We start from the raw sequence: 21990 nt of genomic DNA, 5'->3' as shown, positions 1-21990 counted from the left end.
AGATGTAAGCACGCTAGCATATAAGTGCAGAAATATGTTTTCATATGTTTAATTCTGTATGTATACTATGAGAAGATATCAGGACACATTATTTTTTTATGGCTATAAAACACTAGACTGGGACAAAATTAGAAAGCATCTCTTAAATATTTCTCATCACTCAAGCATGTTTCCCGTGGACTCATGGCCAAGTTGGCATGGTGTTGTTTGGTTTTGGCTTAGTTTTGTTGAATAGGCATCTCAATTCTGCCCTGTGTGGCTAAGAAGTCACCGTTATATACCAGCTTGGTTTCACATGGGATATCTGCCTGTTTCTACCTTCTGAATGCTGGGTTAAAGCAGAAACACAGATGGCTCACACACTCTCTAACTTTGCTTTTTAATTTCAGGACTTGTTGGTCAGTGCTATGACAGGACTTCTCTCAGTAGAAGACGGAATGCCTGACCTGCTGGCTTTGTACAGAGACTGGACCTTGCGGGATTGCAGCAGTCTGGTTGCTGTGGGTGAAAATAGTTTGCTTGCAGCCACCTTTGCTCCTCAGGGTTCCTAGGAAAACTGCTTGGTAACTGTGCGAGCTTTGGGTGAACGGGTGTCCTTTTGGCTGGTTTAAGGAGTCTTTCCTTTTTGTTCCATGACAAATTCAGAAACTCAGTGTATAATACTGTTGGCCCACTCATTCAGTTCCATTTCTGCCCTTGTGTTTTGATTGAGCTGTGATTAGAAGTTGTTGAACTCCGGTGATGGTGACTGGAAATGTTCCCTAAGTATTTTCAGTATTCAGACACTGCGTGAACTTTGGGGACTCATTTGTGGACTCCTCTTGCTATGTTTTCTCGTTATCTACCGAGTATTGAACTGTGTTAGAAACCCAGGAGCTTTCTGAAGACTCTCTTTCCTGTTGTGCAGGGCTCACTGAGAAGCCAGAGCTGCTCACTTGAAACAGAAGCAGGAGCCCTGGAAGGTGGAGAGGAAGGAGACAGAGGCAAATGTACCAGGTGTTTTGGAGGGGTTGAGTTAGGGGTGGTGAGAGGTTCCAGTGATGTTGAAAATGGAATCCGGGTGGTGGCGGCGCTGTTTAATGGTTCAGTTGAAAGCCTTTCCTGCTCTGAGGAGGACATGGGTTCACTCTCAGCACCCACAGGGTGGCTGACAACCATCAGTAACCGCTTCCAGAGCTCTGATGCCTTTTCTGACCCCAGTGGGCACTAGATGCAAATGTACAACATTTATATACATGCTGCAGAACACTGATATTCATCACCCTAAAGAAAAACTCTAAAGAAAAAAATTTTTAAAAAGCAAAGGGCAAATAAGACATGAGATTGGTTTTGCCACATTGTTTCTCTAGAAATGTTTTTGAAATATTCTATAAATAATCTCAAGCTTATCTTATTTTACATGTCACTGATTTTATATGTAAGAATTAATACTAGGAGAAAACATAATTTATGTGACTGCATGTCAGTGATGAAGGCTCCATTCACTTTATATCTCTTTTTGTCTCTTCACTCCAATATTAAATAGTTTCCTTACTATAACTTTACCGTCTTGTCAAACTATGGAAAATTGTGCTTTGTTTGGTTCCTATTCTCCTAACGTTGACGTTTTTGAATGTTCCTTTAGATTCTATTTCATTTATACTAAAATTTCCCATTTTCTACAATGATACCATCAGGGCTCTGATAAGAATTCCTTAGTATCTGTGTAGAATTTTAATCCATCTATATAGTCTTTGTACTGATAATCTTTTGCTTTTCTTCATGCCAACGCACTGCTCATTGCTATAATTTTAATAGATTTTGACTTCTTGGTTTGATCTTCTGAAGCATTTTGAACTCTGTTTTCTCAACTTTTGTTATCACTATACCTCAACCTTTTCGTATTTTGCTGGAATATCTGATTCTTGTTTAAATTAGAAACCTCCTTGTTAATTGTGCACCCCGATATGAATGAGAACATGTTAGTGGTGTGTTCAGCTGCCATGTATGTGTTCCCCTGTTCCCCACATCTCAGCAATCCAGAGCGACGTAGATTTTGATTGGCTATCTTAAGTTAGTTTAATAGTTTGCTGAAGATCTAACATGCAGAAAAATTTTCTAAGTAGTAAGATATGCCAAATGTCATGTCTAGTTCTAAAGTTCAAGGAGAGGATATTGGTTGTAGATGATGCAATGGGACAACACATGGGTGCTGACTAGCCAGTTGCTGATCTGTCCTGGGAGCTCTCATTTGCCTGTGATACATCAGTAGATTAACATACAGTCTCTCGCTTGGTGATAGTATGGTGCAGGTGGTCCACATTTGGGTAAGGTTATTTTTTTCAAAGATTTATTTCTTTATTTTAGGTATATGAGTGATCTATCTACATGTACGCCTGTATGCCAGGGGAGGGCATCTGATCCCAGTATAGATGGTTGTAAGCTGAGAATTAAATTCAGGACCTCTGGAAGACCAGACAGTGCTTTTGACCTCTGAGCCATCTCCCCAGCCCCCCTGGCTGAGGTTATCAATTACTTTAATTGTTCACTAGCTTACTATGCACCTTTTGTAGCTATGACTACCATCCGGGTGTCTGAGCTATTTCTTAGACATTACGGATGTTTCAGTGGTTTACTATTTTCTCATCCTTATATTGTTGATACATAAAACAATAACTGATTTAGAATGTGAGTTTTAATGGCATAATTCAAAGATTGTCATATGTGAGCTTTCTCATGGAATATTGACAGTTTTTGAAGTTGAGAATTATATTTCTGGCCAGATGGTGGTGACACACACCTTTAATCTCAATACTCAGGAGGCAGAGGCAAGGCAGATCTCTGTGAGTTCAAGGCCAGCCTGGTCTCCATAGTGAGTTCCAGAACAGCCATAGCTTCACAGAGAAATCCTGCCTTAACTCCCCCCCCACAACCAATTTGGAATCCGTTTCTGTCTGACCTGTGTTAAGCCCTCTGGTTCTCCTCTCCCCCAGCCCACCAAGGCAGGAGGAGGAGAAGGCAAGGCACAGAGCTTGGAAAGTCGAGAGCAACATGGAGGTCAAATACATCAGGATCCACCTCAGGGAGCTTGTTCAGCCGTACAAGCTATCTAGTCCTTGGCAAATGATGGTGGCTTCCAGGATAGTTGCTCATAATTGGTTGAAACCAGTCACTTTAAGGATGCTTGCTTTGCATTTGGCTGCATAATCTTATTGTATGAATGGGAACACAGTACCTAATTATCCTATAGGCACAGTGAGGAGGGGAGCTAGCAGAGAGCTGTGTCAAGGGCCATATACTAAATGCGTCTGCGGCATCTATGTCTAAAGACACTCTCCAGATGAAGTGACTTCATTCTATCTTTTCTGAGGACTGGGAGTTGTATGCGATGTGAATATACAAGGAATGTTTAGGGCTTTAGATAAGGTCTAAGAAACCTGAGAGGTTGTCTGACTGGAAAGAGCTGGGGACTCCAAAGTGAGGGATGATCTCTTGAAGGAGGTGATCAGAAACTGTCTGAGCCTTTTTGTTAGTAGTGGGAAAGCCTTCCACCCTTCCTAAGAAAGTGTCTACCAGGACCAGTAAATAATAGGTATGCTTGACTGTGGGCATATGGGTAAAATCAAGTTGCCAGTCAGTCCCAAGGAGGGCGCCCCTAACCTCGAGAGTAGGGAAAGTGGGGCTACAATACTTGGAGTTTGACATCTGACAGGTCTTATAGGAGGCAACAGCAGTCTGTAAGACATTTAAGTCCTTGGAAGTAGGCTGTTGGTGGGTTTTAACAGTTAGATAAGGCCTGGCTATTAGAATGAAAGAATTGGTGTAGATAGGGCGGAATTTGACGAGTATCAGGAAGTGAGAGAGGGTGTATATGGTGTAGTGTGAGGATTTCTAGTGGTGGTGGAGAGTTTAGGGCTCCAGGGGCCACAGTCTCAGCTGCCTCATCAGCCTGATTGTTTCCTTTAGAGACTATGGAATTGTCACTCTGGTGTGACCAACAGTGGACAGTCCCAATAGCTGTGGGAAGGTGGGAGGCTTTCAGCATGGCCATAATCTGGTCTGCATTAGTTATAGATCCTCCTTTTGTTGTTAGTAGTACTCACTCTTTCCAGATGGCAGCATGGGACAGGAGGATGTGAAAGGCATATTTGGAGTTTGTGTAAACATTTAAGGATGGTCCCTGTGCCAAATTGAAGGCATGGTTGAGGGCTATTAATTTGGCCTGTTGATTAGTGGTATGGGCAGGGAGGGCCTGTCCCTCATGCACCTCAGTATTCAACACTGTGACTTAACCAGCTTTTTGGGCTCGTTTGTGTATACAAAGGAACTGCCATCTGTGTAACAGGTGTGGATGGCTTGGGGAGGTGTGCCCTTCTGTATGTGTGAGGGGTGGGGCAGAAGTTCCTCCACTGGTTCAGTGAAGGAATGAAATGGGAAATAGCATTAGGTTGGAAAAGATTAGAGATATTAAGAGGTGGGCATGGTTGGAAGGTAGAGCAGAATCATCTACTAGCTCCATCTAGAGGGAGAGAACCATAGAAAGAGGTAGAGTTTGTAAGCCTGTATATGTTAAAAGGTGGGACAGGTTGTGAGAAGAAAAAACTGTAGTGGGTGACCCAAAGGTTAATTTTTTTGCCTCATGAAAAAGGATCTCGGCAGCAGCTAAAGCACATATGCAAAGTGCCCATCCTTGGGTGGTGAGGTTCAATTTCTTTGACAGATATTCTACAGATGCAAAGGAAGGTCCAAGGGCATATCCCTCCTTTTCTGTTACAATGAGACAGGTAGGTTAAGTCTAGGAGATGTAAAGCCAGTGCCTGGAGAAGGGCTTTCCTAGGCTGGTGCCTATGAAAGGGCTTAGAAATAGGTTTGAGAAGGGGTTCATGTAAGGAGCCTTGAGCTGCCTCATACAGAGGCCGGGTGCGAAGAGAAAAGGAAGAGATCCAGGAATGTAAGTAAGAAACCAGCCATTCCTAGGAAAGGTAAAATCTCTTTAGTGGGAGGAACTGCCAAGTCTGGATCAGGTACTTTCTTTGTGGGTTGGGGTAATTGTTAGTCCCAAATAGGAAATCTGATGGGTAGATAATTGGACCTTAGAAGGTGAGACTCTGTAGCCGTGGCTAGATATAAAATTTAGAAGAGCAAAGGGGTTAGCTTTGCTAATATGTAGGGATGGGCTGCAGAAGAGAAAGTCATCTACATACTGTATAAGCCTAGAGTTAGGGAGAGATAAGGAGAATAAATCAGAGGCCAAAGCCTGACCAAAATGGTGGGGACTGTTTTGGAATCCTTGGGGCAAGACGGTTCAGGTAAGCTGAATGGAGAAGTGGGTATCGGGGTCAGTCCAGGTGAAGGCAAGGAGGTTTTGTGACTGGACAAGGAGGGAGATAGAAAAGACTGCACCCTTGAGATCCAGGTCTGAGAAATGGGAATCCCTCCGGGGACAGTGGAGAGGGATGGTAAGGTATAACTACAACAGGGAGGAGTTGGACCATAGCAGAGTTAAGAAGTCAGAGATCTTGAACTAGGGCTTCTTAGCTGCAAGTATAGGAATCTTAAAATAGGAGAGGAAGTGGGGCAAAGGAGTTTTTTTCTTAGGAGTTCAGATACAATAGGCTTGAGTCCCCTAAGGCTCTCAAGATTGGGTGGTTATTGGGGTGGGGTGACATACTAGGTAGAGTATTGTAGCTGGATGACCACAAGCATGGGGAAGAGGGGATGTCTAGCGATAGAGGGGTTTTGGACATGGCAGATTTGGGAATCCACCTGAGAGGCTGGCAAAGGAAACAGCTTTTCAGAGCTGGTAGGCTGTGTACCTAGGAGAAGGAAAACAGAGTCTGTAGGCAAGATTGGGGGGAACAGTTCAGGTAAGCTGTTTAATTAGAAGGTTCCTTCCCAGTAAGGGGACAGGACAGGTTGGCATTACAAAAATGAATGGGTTAAAGGAATGTCCCTGAAAATAATTAAGTGGTGGAGTTTGGTGGGGTTGGCAAGGCTGTCCCCCTGCAGTTATAATGAGGACGAATTGATCCTTGAACTGCAGGAGGCAAGGAAGTGTGGGTAATTGCCTGGGCCAGTCGGTCAGAAGGCCTGGGGCAGCATTTAGTATATCTGTTTTGGGGCTTTCTCATTTCTCCCATGGTACACCTTAAAGTCCAACACTAAGGCTTCTGACTGTGGAGTTACGTACGGGTCCTCTCTCCAAATTTTTAGGTTCAGCCCTGATGTCAGGGTAGCTCTGGGAAAATAAATAGGTCATCAAGAGTAGTTTGCCTTCTGGGTTTTCAGGGCCTAAATTAGTGTATTGTAGGAGGGCTTTTATAAGATGCTCCAGAATTGGGATGGGTTTTCATTTTTTTTTTCCTTGAATGGCCTCTTGGGAGTTTTTCAAAATTTATTGGCTTAAGGACAGCCTTGTAGGTAGACCAGCCAGGAGGCAGGTAGTGAATTGGTCTCTTGCTAAGATGCCTTCTGGGGTATTAGAATCCCAGTTTGGGTCTTGGTCAGGAACTTCCTGACCTTCGACCAGGTGAGTTGTGTTTATCTGGTAAATACCATCTGCGTGTGTCCTCGCCTGCTCCCCAACTTCCCTGCCTTCCTGAGATTGTTGGTATGTAATATATCTTGGAAAGTGAGGTTATAGGATTGAGTGATACACTGGAATTGTCTGATGAAACAGGTAGAGTTGGCGGTATAAGAACCAAGTGTATTTTCTGTTTGAGAGAGTTCAGGTAGCGAGGAGGGAACATGGACCCTGACTAATCCACCCAGCCCAGCAATCTCCCCCAAAGGAAGAATTGAAGCTGGTTTAAGCTGAGTAGAGGGGGAAGAAGGTTTTGCTGGGTAGCGAGAGAGAGTGGTAGGAGGATACCGCTATTGGTGGAGTGAAAGTTGGTGCCGAGGTAGGATGGTTAGGGCGGCATGCTGTTGGGGTGCGGGTGAGGAAACTGAGGAGGTGGAGGAGGAGGAGGAATAAGTTTGGGGAGAAGGCTTTTGAGGAGAGGAAGTTTGAGATGGGGATCCTGTGGGTTGATTAGGAGATGAAGGAGTTTGAGAAGAACCTGTGGGCTGACGTCGGAGTAGTGGGGTTTTCATCGGCAGCATCCTACATGGTGGGTGGTTCTTGAGGTTCAGACTTTATAGCTAGAGGGAACTGTGTGGGAAAATAGGAAGTGCAGAGGGAAGGTTTGGAGCAAAGAATCCTTGAGAAAACGCGTGAACATTAGAGACATCCTTTCATCTACTGGATGCTTGGCAGTAATCAAACAGATCCCATATTATATTGGGATTTTATGTGCCATTAATCGGCCATTTTGACCCATTTCCTAAGGGCTCATGAGGCCATGTTTGGTTACAGAGGTGTGTAAGCTTAGAAGTCTTTAAAGCAGTTGCTAAATGCAAGGATTTTAAATTCTCTAGAAGGCATCCTACAGGTGTGCTAGGAGGAACAGACGACTGGATGTTTGACTAGTAATCCATTAGGGCGTCCCCAGAAACGGACTGTGACTCTAAAAGGCAGGTACAGACTGTTCCAGCCACTCGTCAGCTCTGGGCAGCAAGCAGATGAGCTGGCCCGCCCCGGGGACATGGTGCACTAGGATTTGCGTCTGGAGCGGTGGCAGCGTGAGGGTTGGGCAGGAGCTATCTATATCCGACAGTCTTGCCCAATGGGGGAAAGTCCTAGTTGTAAGTCAGCGAAGAGGACCAGCTGCTGTCGTGAAGACTGCGGTTGGGATAGCTCTGCTCCCTGGGAACCAGAGAGGGCCGGCTATCTCTCCAACCAGGGGAAGCATTTACGCTGAGTGGGAGAGAACAACTCACCAGTTGTCCAGTGTAAGGTGTACTAGAAGCCTGAGTCAGGTGGTCAGGAAATGGAGCTGCAAGCAGGTGGGCGGGTCAGTCAGTGATGGATCAGGAGGATTCCAGCGCTTATTTACCAGAGGCTAGCTGTCTGATCGCTCCGGTGTAGTGGTGCCGCTGTCAGAAGTGCCTTACCATTCGGGGTCACCAACTATTAAAATGTATGCGGCGGGGCTGTATGGTGAAATAGAAAGCACAATTCGAGGCAGATCCACGTGAGAAGTTTTAATTAGGAGAGAGGAATACAGAGACACTCCAGGGAGAGAGAGCGGGACATGGGAGGAAGTCTCTTTATAAGGCTACCTGGCACATACCCAGAAAGTACGGAGGCATTTGCACAAGGTGGACACTTGGCTTTGGGTTTCTGTCTATAGCCCTGAGACTCCTAGAACTCCTAAAATAATAATTATTACCTATGTATTTTTTTTAAATCTGTATCTATGCCTGTGTACCACATGTGCAGTGCCCACAAATACCAGAAGAGGGCAGTAGATTCCCCTGGAACTAGAGTGACAGTTTTATGAGCTACCATGTGGCTGTTAGGGCAACCAGTGCTCCTAACCCACCTAGCCTCACTCCAGCCTCTTTAGCTAGGTTTAAACTCTATTAAATAAGATTAGGGAGAGAGTGGACCTTTCAGTTGTTAAAGTGCCAGCTTAGTACTGCACATTTTCTTCCTTGCTGGACTAGAAACCTAGATTGACACTCATATTCTTTTGTTTGTTTTTGAGACAGGGTTTCTCTGTGTAGCTTTGGCTGTCCTGGAACTCGATCTGTAGACCAGGACTTGAATTCAGGGCTCTGCCTGCCTCTGCTGGGATTGCAGGTTCATCAACGCCTGGTCAATGCATATATTGTTTGTTGTAATGAGATGTGTTTCATCTACTCCGACTTCTACCAGGAACTTCATGACGTCTTATTGAAGACTGGTAGATGAGGGTCTGTTCCTACTGAGATTTTAATGTCTTAGAGTTTCTATTGTAGAATTTTTTGCTGGTGTTGGGTTAGTGGACATGCTGTTCTCCATCCCCTATGAGGATTCGTGCTTTCTGTGCTGTGCACGATGAGTTGCTTTCCAGCTCTCTGGTATTCACGCATTCATCACATGCAATGTATTCTTTCCCATGTCTTCATGTTTGATTCTTCTGCCCCTGTTCGTTTGATCATTACTGTTTTTGTTGTTGTTTTCTTTTTTGTTTTGTATTTTGAGACAGGGCTTCTCTGTGTAGTTCTGGATGTTCTAGACTTACGTTGTAGACCAGGCTGGCATTGAACTCACAGAAACCTGCCTGTCTCTGCTTCCTGAGTGCTGGGATTAATGGTGTACACCCCCACGCCCAGTTTTGATCATTGTCTAAGGAAGTTCTCCAGGGAAAACCTTGTGCTAATTTGTGACTGCACTTCCTTCTCTGTCAATTCTAGCAGTCATTTTTTTCTGGGTGTAAACTATGGTTGACAGCTATTTTCTTTCAGGGCCTTAAATATATCGTTCTGTGCTCACTGAATACTAGAATATGAAGAAATATTCATTTGGATTGTATTTTCAAGCTCATATTAGTGTTAAAGAATATGAGAAGATAATTGGAAAGTGGGTGCCCTTTCTACACAGTACTTAGATGTGAGGATAGATAAGAGAGATGAGGCAGCCTCCGAGACCATGTCCTAGGGAGGAACAGCCAGGCTGCTGTGCTCTCCTACAAGCCTGGAGATACACAGTCTGAGCACCAGGCACAGTTAGCTGGAGCTTTACATACTGTATAAAGTTCTTCCTCAAACAAGCAATGGTGATACACAGGTGTCCAGGAACTCTGATGATCTTCCCCGGCCTGTTTACTGCTTGGGTCCTATACTCAGGGCTCTTCGAATGGAAGTCCCAGGGGGGCAGACAAATGGCTGTTCAGAAGCATGTGTGTACTTGAGGAAATATTCCTTCCAGGTTTGAGTGCAGAAGCCCTGGGCAGGGAACTTCATGGGGGACATGTGAAACTATGAGCTACTCCTCATATCGTCATACCACAGGAAGCCCTCCTGCTTCTCCAGGTAATGAAAAGTAGCCCTTCTCAGTTGAAGACAAGGATAGAATTAAGCCAAGCAACCCATCATGCGCAACACAGGTAGTGTCGGCGCCGCACCGTCCAGCGGAAATAAGACACCAACAACCAGACTTCTTCTCGAGATCTTTACTCAGGATTAAGCTCAGTGGGAATGGCCCTGAAGAAGGGAAGGGCTAAGCTTAAGTACAACTCAAGGGCCAATCAGCTCATGCCAGGCGCCACCTCCTCATAGGTCTGTGTCAGAGCAGGACTGCTCGTCATCAGATCACCAGTTACCCTTGCACAGCCTTTTGCCATATGAGGACTTGTTTATCTTAGAGAGTGCTCGCCGTCGGGATGGCGGAAGGCGGAAGCTTGCGCCATGTTAAGGCGCGGCACCTCGCAGCTCTCCACAAGGTAGCACTATCCCTCACAGGGAATGGGGGACAGTGTGACCAGTAACCCACCATCCCCGGCACCAGCAAAAATTTCTAGAACAGAAACTCCTACGACATAAAATGTCAATAGGAACAGGATTTCATCTCATTCCTTTCCCATGTTTAATATTGGTGAAATTGAAACCAACATCTGTCATTGGAGCAGAATGTTTTTTATGTGATTATTGATAGAGGTGACGGTACCACTCAGCCTCAATGGTACAGGCAAGGGTCATGAAAACATCCTGGCCTTGCTCTTACAATTTTTCTTTTGGTTCCCAAAATTCTGTTGTGCATATCTTACTGCTGTCTGTAAGTTTTGGATCACAGCAATAATAAGCCTAAATAAGACACTTAACTTTTTCTTCTTGGATAATTAAAATTTTTTTCTCTGTCCTTCTTGCTCTGAGTGGGTACTGATGGATTGTGTTGAGTTGCTGTGGAGGGAGCGGGCACCCCTGTCTCTGTTCTGGTTAGAATAATGCATCTGTCCGCATTCCATGTAGTGCTGTGCTTAGGGTTTGGGCTCCTTGTCTTCATTATGCTGAGGTCTGTTCCTCGTGTTCTCCCGTTCTTCAGAGCTTCTATATTGAGCCAATGCCATGTTCTCCGCAGACCTTTCATGGACCTACTAACATCATTATATTTCTTCTCTCTCTGAGTGTAACTGTTCTGTGCCTTGAATTGATTGGTTTGTAGGTGTTTAAATAGTCTTGCATCTTGGCATGAAGTCAACTTTGCTTCCATTTCCACACGTCATAGAGAGAATTTCTTTTTCATGTCCATTTTAGTAACTGGTCAATGATTTTTTTTTTTAACCTTTGCATGTATTTATTCTCACCTGCTTTGTGTATTAAGGTGTGATTTCTAGTCTAGGTTGTCAGCTTGACTGTATTCCCTCAGGGGATTTTTGCTTAATTTGAAGTGGGACGATCCACTTCTACTCTGGATCTTTTGAGCTGGAAAGAAAAAAACCACAACAACAATTAAAAAAAAACCAGAAAAAAAAATCAAGCCTTGAATCTACTCTGTACCTGGCCTTCTTCTGGAAGCCTATATAAGGACATGGAAGAAAAGCTGGTGTTTTGCCTTCTTTCCCTCATCTTGCTAGCTAGTCTATTCTTTCTCTGGCATTGGCACCTACTTCTTTGGGATTCTAGCATATACTGATGACCAGCTAACACATCCAGTCTTATCAGCTGAACAGCTACTGAATTGTTGGATTTTCTGTTCACAGTCAGCCATTGTTGGATTAGCTGGGCCTGTAATTCATTCTTCTCCCCATATACACACATGTATGTATATGTATATATATATAACATATACATATATACTACAGCACATTTAGTATATTAATAACAGAACTAATAGAATTAACTATATTAATTCTACTATATTAATTCTAATAGTTCTGTTATTCTAGAGAACCCTGACTAATACAATTCTCTTTTCCTTTGTCTTCTGGTTTCTGTTGGGTACAATTGGTGGAGCTGTTGCATTATGTCTGTTTCCTTTATCAAAATGGAGAATTTCACACCTATTGCTTCATATTGTAGATGTTTAATTTTTTGATGATAATATTAATATCTTAATTCATTTAGTTGCCTTTCTTCTGCCTTAACTCATTGAGTGTCTTTTAAATTCTTAGTGTAATTAATAAATATTCATATTTGATTCTGAGAGAATGTGGTATTTCATTTACCTAGATTCTCCGATCACTTTCTTGACTATTATTTAAAATTGATCATTTAAGAAATTTGCACCTATCTGTTCTTTTCCACATGGAGCAGTTCAAATTATGAGAGATGAACATAGCATTGTTCCACTACCTGACCTCATAGGATCAGATGGAATGAAGTTTGTTTTAAGTTTCATCTCTTTTCCCATTGTCACTCTAAAATACTTGAGCTTTTGTTAGGTACGAAACCACCCAAATGTCCATTACTTATCAAGAGAAATATTTGGGATGATATAAATATGATCAATATGATACATATGTATATCTTCATGTGTAATGTTGCTGTGATTATGAAAACATTGTTTAGTAATAGTGTCCAGTTACTCAGAATGACTTCTTATTTTATGACACATGGATGAACATGAGACGTACGTGTGTGTATGTGTGTATATGTAAATCACACACACACACACACACACACACACACACACACACACACACACATACACACACACACAGTTACCCTGTAGGTGTTTATTTCAATATCATTTTCTTACCTACCATGCTTTGTATACTTTGACCTTTGTAGCTTGTACTCCATGAAATGCCTTTTTAATTTTTCCCTGGTTATTTTTCTGTGCTCCTGGAATCTCTTTCACATAGTGTTTTCTTATTTCTGAATTATTAAGCATTTAATTAATTTTTTTAAACACTTCTAACATTTCAAGTTTCCCCGGAAGGTCTTTGAAATCATTCGTTTTGATTTTTGTGTAAGGTGAGAGATAGATTTCACTTTATATCATGGACAATCATTCTTCCAGCTCAGAATGTTCAAAGGGACTCTGTTTTCTTTGACATATTTGGTTTACATTATTCTGCTGTGAGTTTATTTCTGAATTCTCTATTCAATTTTCTACATATTTCTTTGGGTTCAGGTTCATGTTGTCTTTGTCTTTGTTCCTCTGTATTTTGAAATATGATCAGGTCTTGTGATAATCTTAGGAATACTCTTTTCTTAGGCTGAATTTTGGTATGTGTGATTTTCCTGCATGACTGTTCCCAGGGGTTGCTGTTGGGGAAGCCGAGAGGGCTCAAAGGAAGCATTGGATATCTGCAGGCAGGTCTTACCTGGGCCTCCAGGACCAGTACGGCCTCTGGTAGAACAGTAGGCTGTCCGGGAGGAGTATTATTATTAAAAGTGATCATAGTGCCTTTCTTTCCTACCTGTTTCTCCTTTTTATCCTTTGTCTTCTTCAAATTTCTCTCTCTCTCCCTCTCTCCCCCCCTCTTCCTCCCTCCCTCCCTCCCTCCCTCCCTCCCTCTTCCTCTTCCCTCTCCTCTTCCCCCTCCTTCCTCTTTTTTGGTATTTCAAGACTGGGTTTCTTTGTGTGTAGCTCTGGCTGTCCTAAGACTCACTCTAACTGTATACAGCATGGCCTAGAACTCACAGAGATCTGCCTTTCTGTGTCTCCCAAGTGCTTGGATTAAAGGCTTGGGCTGCCACTGCCCAGCCAATCTCGCTAGCTCACCCTTTTGACTCTGGATTCAATAAGACTGACAAATGTATGCATCTTCTATCCTTACAGTTATTTTGCTAATGCTGTTCATTTTTCTCTGCACTGTACTATTGGCCTAGGTATGACATACATGCCCCTTACTTGTTACACTTTTCCCTAGTACCTTTAGGAAGTTTATCACAAAATCTGTAGAACTATGTCTTTTAGCATTTCCATTTCTACTGAAATTTTTTGTTTTTTATATTTCTATGTATACTTTGCCTCCAATTATGATCTGCAGTGCTGCTTGAGGGGGTGGCCTGTTATTTAATAGTCTTCTTCGTGTGCCCTTCATTCTCCATGTCACAGCCCATGTTTCTGGGTGCAATGATAAAGTTCACAGTTATTTTCCTAATCTAAATAAATCCTTCCACACTCCTCTCTATATGAATGTTGGCAAGACCTCTAGTATCATATTGATTTAGGGGGTCTCTTTTTGTGGTTTGGCATCATTCATAACATAGTTGGATTAATGTTAGTTTTGTATTTTTGACTCCTCAATGTGGAATTGCAACAAAAGTTCCAGTCTTTGTTCCTGAGACAGAAAGAGAAGAGTGAAAGAGAGAGAAATGACTGCTTCTCCAGTAAATGTGCCCCAAGTCGGTGTTGTGTTTAGATTTCTTTGAAAATTGTTTTTATATTTAAACCGTTTATTCTTTTTTTCCCATCAATTCTTTTAATTTTCTGCCTCTGGTAATGCTGTGATCTAAAGTGTCATTTCTGTGTGTGTGCGTGTGTGCGTGTGTGCGTGCGTGCGTGTGTGTGTGTGTGTGTGTGTGTGTGTGTGTGTGTGTGTGATGTTTTTCTTCTTCTGATTTCCAGGATTAAGTCTTTAAGTCTTGATACATACATAGCATAGACTTATTCCATTGTATCGTCCCTTGATTATTACTGTAGGGACATATATATTTTTCTTAGATGTAAGACTTCAATTCTGAAAAATTCCATTGTATGTAAATGACGATCAAAGAAATGTATTGATTTCCATTTCCTACAGACGATGGAGTTAATGCCTTATATATTAGTAAGGAAGTTAGGGCTCATGTGTTCACATAGGTTACAATTTAGGAATGGTTCGATCCCCAGAACAAGGCTTATGAAAGTAGACATGCAAATTCTTTTATCTTTTCCTTTCCTTCTTATTTTTTTTTTCTTTTCTTTTTTTAGAGACAGGGTTTCTCTGTGTAGCCTTGGCTCTCCTGGGCTCACTTGTAGACCAGGCTGGCCTTGAACTTACTGGGATCTGCCTGCCTCTGCTCCCAAGTGCTGGGGTTACAAGCGTGAGCCACCATGCCCAACTTAACATGCAAAATCTTAACAACTTTTGGTGGTATTATGGGGCAATTTATTGAAAAAAGAATTAGAAGGAACACAGTGTCTTAAATCTTAGTAAATAATTCAGCACCCTAAAGAGCATGGATGCTGGACAGAATATGTGGCTTGTTCTTGTCTTAAAACTGATCTTTCTGTGAGGAGATGTACATTACAGTTTAGCTTATTTTCTCTTTGCTGCTGTGTTGACACCTGAATCTGTCGGTCTCAGGAAAGGAGCTGCTCATGTCCTGCTCTTGATTCCAGTGCTCAGTGCTAAGTTCTCAATAGACAGATCAGAGCTTTCTTTGTCTTTTGTTTTATTTTTCTGGCAAGGTGTAAGTACTGCAGACTCCACCTCTATATTGCATCATGTGAAATATACCAGTAAGTGTATTCTAGAGAGCATTGACTTTGTGCTGTGCATAAGCTATCAGCTTTCAAGCATAAACTAGTGTCCCTCATAATGACTTTGCTCTCTTTTTTTTTCCTTTATGAGAAGGCTCCCCTACGTTATGTTTCCCTGAAGCTGTGTAATACGTATTTAGTGTTTCTGAAGAGAACTTGAGATGGTCAGGTGTTATTTCTTTCTTTCAAAAAAATATTTTTTTAAACTATAAGTATTCATATTCATGTGCTTGTGTGTATTTCTTGCCTGCATAGTGTTTGAGGATGACACTAAACCCTTGGCACTGGAATCGGTCTCTTCGGGGAGCTGCCTTGTGTGTAGACAAAATTAAAATGAGTTTTTCTTCAGGAACAACAAGGGCCTTTTACTTCCGAGCTATCCCTCCAGCCCTTAGGTTTATATTTCTGGTTCATAAACTCTTGTTTTCCATTCTTTTGAAAAACAAAGGAAGATTCATAAATGATATTTATCTATGCAACTTAAAAATCCTGTTAGATGATTTGGAGCTCAAATAGTGAAGAAGAGGTGAACTTCTAAGATTCAGGTTTCTTCTTCTTCTTCTTCTTCTTCTTCTTCTTCTTCTTCTTCTTCTTCTTCTCCTCCTCCTCCTCCTCCTCCTCCTCCTCCTTCTCCTTCTCCTTCTCCTCCTCCTTCTCCTCCTCATCCTCTTCTTCTTCCTCCTCCTTTTTTCTTTATTGAAGACAGGGTCTTTCTTTCTTTTTTTCTTCCTTCCTTCCTTCTTTCCTTTCTCTTTTTCTTATTTTTTTCTGCAATTGAGCCAATTTCATGAGCAGAATATGTTCAGAATTAATGAAGACTTAGTATAATTTTCACTTAACTTAATTTTAATTACAGATAATCTTTCTCCATCATCTGAATGAATTTTTACACAAGCTATCTATTTACAGACATTTTTCTAACTTTTCTGCAATGAAACTCCATATGGAATTTCTGAAATTGTTATTCACCTGTATCAGTTATGTGGATTTTTAGAAAAATTTAGATAATATTAACACTGTCTATTGTTTTTCCTATTTAGTTCATGGTTGTCAAAATATTCTCAGAACTTTACAAAATATTTGATTCTATTTTTTTGTTTAGAACATTGGTTGTATGCAGTGGTGTTTTATACTCCTTACTGTTAAGAAAGAAAGAAAGAAAGAAAGAAAGAAAGAGAGAGAAAAAGAAAGAAACTACCTGACTTTTGCCTCATCTATGAATTCTGCATTCTATATTTGTTCTGGAAAATGTTTAGCCCTGCAATGGGCCTCACCATCTCAACTGAGCATTTTAGTCAGATAAGGCCCAGCTGCAGACAGGATTGATCTATTCCATATTTGAGCAAGATCGACAGTTGTAGAATTTGGAAGCACAGTTTTGTTCATCATAACTTTTCCTCCTGAGAAGAGACACTGTGATCCTATTTGATAACAATACAGCTTTTGTAGAATAACATTTCTGCATCCAGACCTCAAATATGTATTTTATATTCCCTACAAGCTTGCTGGTTGTGAGAGTATAAAGCCATGATATTTTTACAGAGATGGGAAATATAATATAGAGCATGACTGTTCGGGAAAGTTGCCTCTTTTTTTGGTTTTGTTTTGTTTTTCTTCTGTTTTTTGAGACAGGGTTTCTCTGTAGCCCTGGCTGTCCTGGAACTTGGTCTGTAGACCAGGGTGGCCTCAGACTCACAGAGATCTGCCTGCTAAGTTGCTGGGGTTAATGGTGTCTGCTACCATACCCGGCTGAAAGTATCCTTTATTATAATTAACTTTCACTTTTATTTTATGTGTGTGAGTATATTTGCTTTGATGTACGCGTGAATGCTATGCTTGCAGAATTCAGAAGAGAGCATTGGATCTGATGGAACTGAAGTTAGAGTCTGTTGTCTCTAATTGGGTCTCTTTTACCTAGGAAAACACTTTTCTTTTCTCAACAGAAGCACATGGTAAATGGGTACTTTTCTATTACAGGGTCTGTTGACATTCAGGGATGTGACTGTGGACCTCTCCCAGGAGGAGTGGGAATGCCTGGACTCTGTTCAGAAAGCTTTGTACATGGATGTGATGGTGGAGAATTACAGCAATCTAGTCTTTGTAGGTAAGAATACACTTTTTCTAGAATTCCTCACTCAGCCTTTGTATTTACCTACTTTGTATGTATGTAAACTCCAGAAAGAAGGGAAGTTCTAATAATGAGCATAAATTTTTCATGGTGCTTCTTTTACATTTTTCTTCATTTTCAGCAAGAGTGACCAATGCTGTATATTCTGTGCAGTCTATCCAGCCTTCTTATGTAGTTGTTATAGAAAACTGTAAAGTTCAAATAAAATTACATATTCGGACCAAGGAAATGCATTGCAATACACTTATTAGTTGGACTATTTTGATTTTACCATTGAATTAAACTAGTCATCTATTTCTGATTTTAAAAAATTGAGACTTTTAAAATAAAGAGCTCTTGGCAGTAAGCATGATATTGTTTTTGTTTGTTTGTTTGTTTGTTTGTTTGTTTTGACATATGGTCTCCATAGTCTTGGCACAGCATGATTTTAATCCTAGCCCTAGGGATGTGGAAGCAAGAGGATTTGGTGAGTTTATAAGATCTTGGTTTACATGGCGTGTTCCTAGCCAAGGTACACTACATAGAGGACTGTTTCAAAAATAGAAACGTCAAGAAAATAAAGAAACATCCTTCATGTCACTCTTCAGAGAGCTGCTGTCTCAGAGTTCATTATTGCTCAATCATCCATTTATCCAACCTCCTAAAAGGTAAGCAGTTTAGATAAGAAATGAGAAAGCAATAGCATTGGTCCTTTGGATTGTGAAGAGATGAGAGTGGAGCTTCTCCTGAGCATCCATTTAATTATAGTGAAACATAAAAAGCCTCTGCTACCACTCTGTTCCTAATAATTGCTATTTTACTTGTCTTAGAGAACTTAAGAAAACACCATCTGTTACTCATGATTCAATCCATATTATCCCTAATTGTGCTAACTTTCCAGAGAACCATCGTACATGTGGAAAATATGAAAAATTCCTCTGTCAAGACTCAAAGCACTTTGTCCGTCAGCGTGTGGATATCCAAGAGACATCTTATAAATGTAATGAGCTTGGCAGAACAATTTATGAGTCCTTCCAGTGTACACCTTATGACACAAGTGATATTGCAGGAAGCTATAATCAGTACAGAAGTGGCAAATGCGACGATACATCTATGGAGTCATCAACCACAAACAGACATAAAAGTAGGGACTCTAGAGAAGAACCTTGCAAGTTTAAACACTGTGTAAACTGTTCAAATTTGTTTCCCATCGTCAGTCAAAATCATAGCATCTACTCAACCCTAAGTATACACCAGACAAATTCTGGAGAGAAACTCAAGAAATGTAAAGCCTGTGGCAAGTGCTTTTATCAGTTGTATCAAGTTAAATATCATTTTGAAACCTATACAGGAGAGAGACCTTACAAATGCAATGAGTGTCACAAATGTTTTAGCCAGCACACACACCTAAGAAGCCATCAGACAATTCATACAGGGGAGAAACATTATAAATGCAATGAATGTGGCAAAAGCTTCAGCCGACTGGCATACCTAAGACCCCATCAGAGAATTCACACAGGAGAAAAACCTTACAAATGCAGTGAATGTGATAAATGCTTCATCCAGAAAGCCCAACTTACAATACATCAGAGAATTCATACAGGAGAAAAACCTTACAAATGCAGTGAATGTGAGAAATCTTTTACGTGTTGCTCAGGCCTTAGAAAACATCAGAAAATTCATACAGGAGAGAAACCTTACAGATGTAGTGAATGTAAGAAATCCTTTACCAGTGGCTCAGATCTTAGAAGACATCAGAAAATTCATACTGGAGAGAAACCTTACAAATGCAGTGAATGTGACAAATGCTTTATTCAGAATGTCCAACTTAGAATACATCACAGAATTCACACAGGAGAGGAACCTTACAAATGCAGCGAATGTGTTAAAGTCTTTACCCACCTCTCAGGTCTAAGAAAACATAAGAAAATTCACAGTGGGGAAGGAAAGTCTCCATTAGTAAATAATGTGGCATGTGTTTTATCCCAGGTCTGACCTTAGGAACCATTGCAGGCTCCACAGCAGAGCATCATAAACATGAGAAACTTCCGAAATCCTGTAATTAATGTTCAAATCATAGAAAACATCAAGAGTTTATATTGAGGAAAAATTATTAAAATGTGACAATGTGCAAATTTTTTCAGTAAAACCTTCTACCTTTTCAACCTCAAATACTTCATAATAAGGATAATATAGGAGGAGAAGCCTGAAGAATGTGGTGTTCTGTAGCATTTTTCTGGAGACAGAAACATTCCATCCTGAGGAGAAGCTGATTAAGACAGGAAATAAAAAACCCAAAATGGTTTCAGGAAGTCCCTGAAACGGAAAGGCTTCCCTCTGCTTAACTTCCATGAAGAAACTCAGATAAGTCATGCTATTTTGAGGAGCCTTTGTCAAACTGAGGAACGAAAGTAAGATGCCCTTTAACCAGTAGCTGTGCCCGCGTGTGTATAGTGCACTTCATGTGCTAGTGTCGATATGTTGTATTCTCTGCTGGGTTGGACTTTCCTAATGGCAACTGTTTTTGAGTCCATGTTGCTCCTGTAAGCACCACTTTCTCCATATTTCTGTAAGTGACTTGAATAAAGCTCATTGATTCAACAAGATGGACTTAAGTGGCATGCATGCTTTGTTATCAGTTCCCATTGTTGATGAGTCGATGCATATGTATGTTATGTCTCCTTAGAAAAGGTCTCTCATACAACATGTTCTGGACCTGTTAATTGTTCCTCCTACCTTACTGAAAACTAGAAAACGTTAAAGAGAAAGCATTTGGCCAACTAATGTAGGGAAGATTATGCTCACTTTTCTTGGCTTACTGCCAGAGTAACACTTGGTTTTTTTTTTCCAAAGGGCTTAATATAGACAGAATATAGAGACTTTGGGAGCCAAAGGCTGCTCTCTTCCTTGCATTCACGGAGTAGAGAGTAAGATTTATACAGGAGGATAAACAAAAACTCTCAGTGACAGACGTCATTCAAACTGGGCTGTGTCCATGTGTGGCTTTGAACTTATGCCTAGAACCCATATTCAGTCAGAGACCAAGAGCCTTCACACACTGCTGCTTGTGAACAGACACTGGGGGTCATGCCCTGCTGTATCTTAGAGATTTCACTCTGTGAGCCTCAACAAGTGAATTGAATTTCAATTCTTCTTGTTAAATCCATTCCATGACACTAATATTTAGACATATCAGAAAAATCATCATGAAATAAAACTCATGAAAATGTACTAATAAGGACATACTCAACTTAACTGAATGTTTGAATCTATTCATACAAGTATCAAGAAACTGTGAAGCTTCAAAGAGATAACCTGTGAACAAGGCAACATGTACATATTTACGTAGAAATTAGTGTTAGTGGTTGCTTTTAAATTGTGTCTCAGTTTCTCACTTAACCTTGCTAGCACCCAAATAATTGAGACTGGACTGTTATATTTATTTGGTAAGCTTTATGACACAGAGCTGAGCAGTATTAATCTATTCTAACCCTCTAGCTAATGTGGATTCCTCCCAACAAATCCCCTAGATTCTTGCTTTTATGGCTTTCTATGCTCCAGCTGCTCTCGCATGATGTCTCCTGGACCTCTCCTCATGGCTGAATCCCCACTTCCGTTCTCTCTCCTCCTCCTCTGGCTGGCAGAAGTCCAGCCCTGTCTTTCTCCTGCTTAGTCATTGGCTCTCAAGCTTCTTTATTGACTTAACAGAGAACAGTTGGGGAGCAATGTCTATACGACATAAGGGAGATTCTCAGAATAAAGATAGCAACTAAATATGGAGGGCCAGAAATCAGCATTTGAATCTTTTTTCAGTACACAATTACATTATACCTTTAGCGTAAAATTCCTCAAGGGTGTTGTAGAAGATCATTATGAAGTACTGAAAAAAGCTGGGGAAGTAATACAATCCCAAAGCATTCTTTTGGAATATTGATGCTTGGGGTGTCTATTACTGGCTTTCACCTTGACTAATTACCTAAATACCTGCAATTAAATAAAACCTAAAAATAGAGGGCCACACCTGTGAGAATTTTTTCTTTTAAGCCCTTTGAGAAAAAAAAAAAAAACCAAGTGTTACTCTGGCAGTAAGTCAGGAAAAGTGAGCACAGTCTTCCCTACATTAGTTGGCCAAAGGCTTTCTCTTTAATATTTTCTAGTTTTCAGTAAGGACATGTTTTGTTCTTACTGTCTGAGGGCTGGCTTCCAGGGTCACAGCAGCTTGGAGCTGCAGCCATTGCTGCTCACTGCCTGCTGCTGTTACAAATCCACACTCTATTAGCAAACTATCCTTAATGTATCTTGTGCCAGCAGTGACCCAAACAAAACTCATGCTGTGCAACAAATGCAGATGAGCTTTCTTTTTTGCTTTAAGGATGAATGTCCTTCCCTGTGGTGCAGATGTGCTGATGGCCGTTCCTCTGTGCTAAAGGACAGTCCTCAATATTTGTAATAAACCTTGTCGCAGATTCTGGAAAAGCCTGGCAAATCATGGTGCTAGTGACAAATATCTACATGTGGAATGGCTGGATGTCTTCCATTAAATGTTTGTGGAAGAGGAGATATAGACAGTTGGGGAAGTTTGCACTATTACTGTAATAGTTATAACTGTGCTTAATAGCAT

General features: G+C 41.2%; 1 protein-coding gene across 1 annotated transcript in view; it reads left to right on the top strand.

Moving 5' to 3' along the window:
- Positions 1-19975, top strand: part of LOC311609731 (uncharacterized protein) — a 40120-nt gene extending 20145 nt beyond the window's left edge. Inside the window, exons 7-11 of the mRNA XM_084803056.1 lie at positions 390-500; positions 14064-14142; positions 17240-17366; positions 17934-18037; positions 18271-19975. Coding sequence (XP_084659182.1) covers positions 390-500; positions 14064-14142; positions 17240-17366; positions 17934-18037; positions 18271-19364 — 1515 coding nt within the window. The 3' untranslated portion in view covers positions 19365-19975. The remainder of the gene's footprint in view (positions 1-389; positions 501-14063; positions 14143-17239; positions 17367-17933; positions 18038-18270) is intronic.
- Positions 19976-21990: the final 2015 nt, after the last annotated feature.

The sequence above is a fragment of the Acomys minous genome (genome assembly GCF_964271855.1).
Source record: "Acomys minous genome assembly, chromosome: 2".
Taxonomy (NCBI): Eukaryota; Metazoa; Chordata; class Mammalia; order Rodentia; family Muridae; genus Acomys; species Acomys minous.
This window is presented reverse-complemented; position numbering and strand designations above follow the sequence as displayed.